Consider the following 7454-nt stretch of genomic DNA (forward strand, 5'->3'; position numbering starts at 1 on the left):
ATTATATCTGTATTAAAAATTAAAGAGTTTAAGCACTATCAAAATTATCAGCTTATTTTTGTAGACTAAGTGTTTTATAATTTTGTCATTCAAAAATTCTAATATTTTTAACTCTCACTGTCGCCCATCGTCGCTTCCAGCTTCAGTTGCAGCATCGCGGCGTCTAGCCCATCGCCTCCATCTCCTCATTTGTATGTGTAGGGGTTGTATTCCCATAACTTGGCTTTCCCATTTATTTGGACGAAAATTATTTATTTACTTTTTTCCAAAGAGGAAGATGGAGAAACAAAAACCTCTAACTGAGTGGCCAGTGCTATGAGCAGACCATCAATTAACTTCAGGATTTCCCAATGTTGAGGGATTTCAATCAACCAAATTAATTAGCGGGAGTTTCATCTGTCTTGTTGAGATCAACTGTACTAGTATTTCATAGCCCTTTGAAAGATCTGTGTGTTTTATGGGTAATACTCTGCTCACTGCTGGCTTTGGCTTTGACTTCAGAATGAGTTTTGCTAAATTGATTTGGTTCAAACTGGATCGAGTTTCACCGCCTCACTGTGATCAATATTTTCCCATTTTAATCAATTTCTTGTTGCAGCAAATTGCAGGTAGGCACTTTTATTTTGACATCCTATTTAGAAAGTTCCCTCTGTTCTTTAATTTACTTTTTATGCTTTATGTGATCGATATTTTCTCATCTGCAATCTAAGGTTACCATGCCCCTCAATCAAAATCACATTCCAGGTTGTTAGTACAGAACACAATGCTTGACAATCATAGCATTTGATGGTGAAGGCATTTGACTTCTCAGGTTGTTTAGTATAGGGCTTTGACGGAAGGGTGGCACAAGAAAGACCAAAAAAATAACGCAAAGGGCCTCTTAAATCAGGACAGAGTGGGTGCACACTACAACTGTAGGTGTTGGCTATGGAGTGTTAGCATTCTGATGCAGTGAAGTAATTAAGACTTTATATGATACAAAATTGGACTGCATTTTTCTTTTATATGTTTTTGATATTGTACTGTTGACTGAATTATTTGCGGTTCTAGTATTTGGAGACTTGCAAAATATTCAGAATACTGCCTTTGTCATTTGTTCTATCATTAACCTTTTGTTTAAGTATTGTGAATTAATGATGAATCTCCTATTTTGTTTTTTATTTTTTCCCGTGTTGTTTCCATTACAAGGCTGTTTATTCTAGAAACTAACATCATTGGATTTGGTGTAGTATTCTATTAACAAATGATTTATTCTCAAATATATAATGCATATATATATTATTGGCAAATTATATACATTATGCAATATATACACAAAACTTTATTATAAATAGATTCAAACAAAAAAAAATTGAGTTCTATTTAATATTTTAAATTATGAACGAGCTGTCCACATAAAAATGTTACTTTTATATTATTTTCGCACGCCTATCATCACACAAGCTATAGCTAGTTTATGTATTTGATAATGCCAACTACAATTGGACAGGAGGAAAAGATTATTTATTACATTTAATATATTATGTTATACCGTTTGCTTTCCGTCCAAATCCCAACAATCGACACTGGACACTGATTTAATTAAAATGCTGCAATCTTGAAGTTTTCACATTATTACTGGGTAAGATGGTTTCATGGCAATGCCACAGAGGCCTTCCTTCTCGTCAACATCTCTCTGAATCCTCAGGTATCCATTCTCGCCCCACTCTGTTCCCCAGGAATTCTTAATCAGCCAGAACTTAGTCCCGTCCTCGGAAGTTCCGTATCCGATTGCCGTGACGGCATGGTCAAGATTCGTGGTGCATGGGCCCGTGAAAACGCCTCCGTTGTAGAACCTTAAGTCCGACCACTGGCCAGCGCTGACAGCGACAGAAACCGGCTGGTTGGCCACCGCCTGCAGCAGTGCCGCCTCGTCGTTCATCGGCACTTGTTCGTAACTGGTTATTGCGGCGACGGGGCTTGCCCTTTTCTCTCCGTCGCAGGTGCCTGCTCCTCCCTGATAAGGGTAGTCGGCTTCTGTGGCGAGGCCATTGTTTTGGGTGATAAATTGGAAGGCGGTCTCCATGGAGCCGCCCTCGCAGCCATGGTTCTGGTAGTCACAGTCGACGAGCTCTTGCTCAGAAAGCGATACTAGTTGGCCGGTTTTCATTTGGTTGATGCCTTCCAGGGCTGCCACCGCTGAAAATGCCCAGCAGCACCCTGTAATGCATGGCAGAAAGATACAGTAAATAGAAAGACATCAAATGCTTTGATTGTGTGATTATATTATTAATTACGTGGAGTTACCAAAAATATCAAAAAACTAATAATTGGAAAATTTATTTAAATATAAAATTTTGAAGTGATGTTTATGAATGTGGGAAAATCACAAGTGATTATTTATTAAGCATGCAATATGAGATATTAAAACTCTATATATAGAATTGATATAATTAAACAAGACTCTTAATTAGGAGCTTAAAGTCAACAAAATAGTCAACAAAAAAAAATAATAATAATAATAAACTTACGAGGTTAGAGAACAAAAAATTAAATAAAAGGCTTACCGCATTTCATTTGATTTTTAACATCAGTCACTGCTCCCTTCTCCCGCCAATCTATGGTAGATGGAACATCATTTACATTGGCATAACTGAAAGAACTTAGCATTACCTCTTTTGTTGTCGCCTTATAACCAGTATAAGAAGCAATAAACTCCTCATCTGTCATATCTGCAAACTTATTAACACTTAAGTTATATTTTTTATTAGCTTCAACATTAAAGGCATCTATATATTCGACATTCTTCTTGAATATCTTAAATCGAGTAGCCTTTTCAGTTGAGTCCTTGTAAATGCGTCCATGACGAGCCATCCATTGCTCATGTTGCTCCAGCATTGCTGCCTCCTCGAGTCCGTGAGCTGAGACTATGATGAGCTCAAAGGCAAAGAGAAAGGTGAAGGAGAAGATGACCAAGTGTAAATGGGTGGTAGCCCTGGCCATGGTGTGGTGAAGGTAGTAGTGTAGTGTTGTGGTCGAGAAAATTAAGGATTGTGGATGGACAGAGTACTGGGATCTTGCATGGCTAGGGTTTATATAGGCAAAGCTTCTTGGGCTTTGGCTTACGTACTATTTTCTTTGATGAATCACGTCATCATATTAATTTGAAGAATAAAATAGAATAATATTTTGTGTTAAATAATAATAATTTTAAACTTGTTTAAAAATAATTTTCGTTAGAAGAGACACAGACTTGACTTACTTTGTTGATTGGGTGTTCTAATTAATGTAGTAGTGCTCCCTCCCTTGACCCAGTGACGATCGACGACAATGCTATAAATGACTTCTCCTTTTGTTTTCTTTTTATTTTTAAGAAATGAAAATGAACGAAAAGTCACGGAGCGTAACTTCCGGCATGGAATCAACGGATACTCACAAAATTAACTAACTAACAAGACTTCATATATAATTAAGGAAAAGAAAACAGAATTAAGGAGAAGTCATATATAGAGCTAGCTAGCTGTGAACGCTGCTCCAAGGGAGAGGCCTCGCTAAATTGGAACACCCCACCCCACACCACACGGCACGCAGTCAAGTCGGGTTCTCGAAGAAAACGAAAATTATTTTCCAGATACTAATAATATTTATACAAAATTATTTAACAAAATATTATTCTATTTTAATTATACTACTTCAAATATTACGACGTACGTTTTGTGATTTATGAACAAGGGGGATTAACTGCTTCTAAATTTAGCAATTCTCAATATTAAATTTACCAACCTTCAAATTAAACTTAATATGTATTGAAAACAGTAGTTAGAGTGGGTTTGCCTCAATCAATTATTTTTTAACACGAAGCTTCATGTCTAAATCAGAATAGCTAGTATTCTGTTAAGGGTTTTAATTCTAGGCAATCATGGAGGTATGTTTTGCATATTTCTACCATTAAAGGGTCTCTCTCCTATGGACTTTCCCAAAGACATGCATTAGACCTCCCTTACAAAGGTGTCTCACTTTTCTTGGAGGTGTTCCATGAACACTTTGCCCGAGGCCCCTCTTATATAAGGAACCTTAGTCATTTTAGATATTTTCACTCTTTTATAGAGTTTGAAAATCTCCCAAAACTTTTTTCACACTCCTTAATTAAGCTTTTTTAGAAAAATTTCTCAACCCTCTTACTAGCCGCCTTCTTTGGCAAAGAACTCTCTTGTGTACCCCGAACACCTCTCTTGGTGTACCCTAGAAGACCCTATCGTGCATCGCCTAGTCCCCCGCAAACTCTTTCAAATACCTTTGGTTCCTTGGTAAATTTTTTATTTAATTTTTTTTCCTAGAAAGGTGGTAAGAACAAAGCAAATAAAAAGGCTTGCCACTCTTGAAGAAATAACAATTATTTTGATTTAATGAGAAAATTAATAAATTTGATTAAAGAATGATGACTAAAACAATTAGGATTAATATGTAAAGTTTTTGAGAAAGTCAATTTTTATTCAAGTAATGTATTCAATTCAAGCTCCTATTAATTGAGTAGTAAGCCTTTAATAATCGAGTATTTGAACAATCAGAAAAGGGTTAAATAGATTTTCCAACCTTTTAGTAATCGAGTAAAAAGTTTGTGTAATCAAATAATGTTCTGTTATTTTTAAAAATAATTTATTACAAAAGTAGGCTTAGTCGAGTAAAGATCAAGTATACTCGACTAAATAAGTTTTTGTATTTGAGTATATAATGCATCTTTTTATCAGGTTAAAAATAATCGAATAATAGAATTTTTAATCGAGTAATGTCTAATCTATACTCGAGTAAATTATTTTTGTAATCGAGTCAAGATCACTTCATACTTGAGTAAATTATCTTTGTAATCGAGTAAACATAGGTTAAAAACAAGCCGAGTCTCTAGATCATAAGTTTAATCAAGTAAGAAACTTTGTATTCGAGTAAGGATCTTTTTGTAATCGAGTAAATAATTCTCAATAATCAAGTAAATAAAGAATTTATCAGTGACTCAAAATTAATTGAGTAAAGGTACCTTTATACTCAAGTAAGCAACAAAAGTAATTGATTACAAAATGTAAATAGCCGAGTAAAGATCAAACTTAATCGAGTAATGCCTAATTTATACTCAAGTAAACTGTGACAGATTTTGAAAAATATAGTCATTATAACTCATTAAATGCAGTATGTCTTTACTTTTTGTGACACAAAACCAACATTTCAATTGTTAAAGACAGGTCAGCGACTCCATTCAATACCAGAAGGCTATAAATAGGAGAAGAAACCTACTGAAAAAAGTGACACATAATCAACTAAGCTTAAGTCTCCTACTTTCAAGCTTACACGTCTATTTTTACTTGATCCATTCAAAGAGTGTACTTAATTAATTCATTGGTTTTTTGTATCTCTAATCTATTTATCAAGAGAAGTTTCGATTACTTGTAATATCTTTCTCTTCCCTTGAAAAAATATCTTTCACATTTCATTGTAAAATTTGTAAAAGTTAAGCCTTACCTTGTAAAAGGCATTGGTTGTGGCTGAACCAAGGTTAAAAAGCCATTATATAAAGGTTAGTAGCTAAGTTTGCTAAAAAGCTATCAAGATAAAATTAGTTTGGCAAAATCCTTAGTGATGAGTCAAGGTAGTGGACTATGCTTTTGAGCTAAACAACTTTACATTGTGTGCGTTGCATTCTTATTTTCCTTTTGATTTAAGTATTCCTAAAAAAATTGAAAAAGCTTAATTCACCCCATTCTTAAGCTAACTTATTCGACATGTTATTTGTACTAAGTGCGACAAATAGATCAACACATTATATTTTCACTCTCCAAATATTATTAGGAGTTGGCAAACTCTTTGTTGATCTCCCAAACAAGATAGATGGCTTTGAGGCTGAATGATTCATGGTGAAACCTTTGTCGAGCTAGAATGCACCTTTATAGTGGTGTTGGGATGGAAAACAAGAGGTGTATATGGAGTGGGACTAAAGTAGGGACACAACTTTTTTGATGTCGTTTTCAATTCTAGTGCCACTTTCTCAGCATGAGGATAGCGTGTCTTTGCCCCTTGTAATGCCTTACTCATATAGTACACCGAACAATATGCTTGGCTATCTTTTCTCAGCAACACTACATTAATTGTTATATTACTCATCCCCGGGTACATGTACAATGATTCCCCAATTTCAAGGTTAGTTAGTAATGGTACCTCTTTCAAGTATTTTTTTTAGCTCCTCGAAAGCTTTTTGGCACTCATTAATCCATTCAAAATTCTTTCTCGCTTGTAGAGTTTTGAAGAAAGGAAGAATTCTTTCTGTTGAATTGGAGAGTAATTTTCTTAGAGCTACTATCCTTTTAATCAATCTCTAAGCATCTTTGATATAGATAAGTTGCACTATAAGAATTTGAGGATTTTACCCACACGTAAATATGGGTAAAAATTACTTTATGTGTCAACTATTATTTTTCTTTACACATAATGCAAATGTCAAGATGTGTAGGTAAATGGGGGTTAGAAAATAACTTTTACCCACACATATATTTATGTGTGGGTGAAGCTTAATATATTACCCACACATATGCGTGTAGGTAAATATTTTTGTATGTGTACGTATGTTTATGTCAGGAAGTTGTAATTGTGACATGACTAATGACGTGGCTGATGATGTGACTTTAATTGGATGATGGTGTGGCATGACACGTGTATTTGTTTATGTGTAGGTAAAGTTAAGATTATGTATGGGTAATAATATAAAAAATAATTTTCATATGTGGGTAAAAAACGTTATGTGTAGGTAAAAAAAAAATTATGTGTGGATAATAATTTAATTTTTTTTTTGAATATGTGTGGATAAAAAAAAAATAATAATGTGAGTAACAAACATATTATGTGTGAGCAATAATATAAAAAATAATTTTCGTATGAGATGATAATTTCACGTGTGACTAAAAAACATATTATGTGTGGACAAAACTAAAATTTTATATTTAAAATTTTAATTGTTGCAACATCTATTACAATATAATTTGAACGTATACGCACCAAAAAAGTCATAAAATCACAAAATAAGCATAAAATCACGAAGTCACCTAAAAAGTTCAAACATTTATGAAAAAAAAACGTAAAACAAATTATTAAATCTCGTCGTCAAACTCCTGTTCAGTAGAATGGAGGGAATGGCTAGAACTGGATGGGTCAAGGTAGGAATGGCCGTGACGAGATCGTTCTGAACTATGATCCGATGGTATATGTGGAGTAGATGGAGAAAGCACAATATTTTTCTCAATCAACACTTGTCGCAGCATGTTTACGTCTCCCTGGAGCTCTCGAAAAAGAAACTTGTACTGATTCATATCTTCTACCGATTGATTGTAAGTTGGATGACTAGACTCCTCACTAGTACATGTTGTCCCGAAAATACTAGGAAATCGCCCCCAACCAAACAAGCAAACAGATTGTCATCCAAGAACCTTTTCTAA

General features: G+C 34.4%; 1 protein-coding gene across 1 annotated transcript; it reads right to left on the reverse strand.

The window, feature by feature from the left end:
- Positions 1 to 1408: 1408 nt before the first annotated feature.
- LOC127793074 (senescence-specific cysteine protease SAG12-like) lies at positions 1409 to 3063 on the reverse strand. The gene is made up of 2 exons (XM_052323844.1): positions 2547 to 3063; positions 1409 to 2199 (listed from the first exon to the last, which is right to left on the reverse strand). Exons 1-2 carry the CDS (start codon positions 2980 to 2982, stop codon positions 1607 to 1609), a joined length of 1029 nt encoding a protein of 342 aa, XP_052179804.1. The 5' UTR covers positions 2983 to 3063; the 3' UTR covers positions 1409 to 1606.
- Positions 3064 to 7454: the final 4391 nt, after the last annotated feature.

Source organism: Diospyros lotus, unplaced genomic scaffold (genome assembly GCF_014633365.1).
Source record: "Diospyros lotus cultivar Yz01 unplaced genomic scaffold, ASM1463336v1 superscaf1, whole genome shotgun sequence".
Lineage (NCBI taxonomy): Eukaryota > Viridiplantae > Streptophyta > Magnoliopsida > Ericales > Ebenaceae > Diospyros > Diospyros lotus.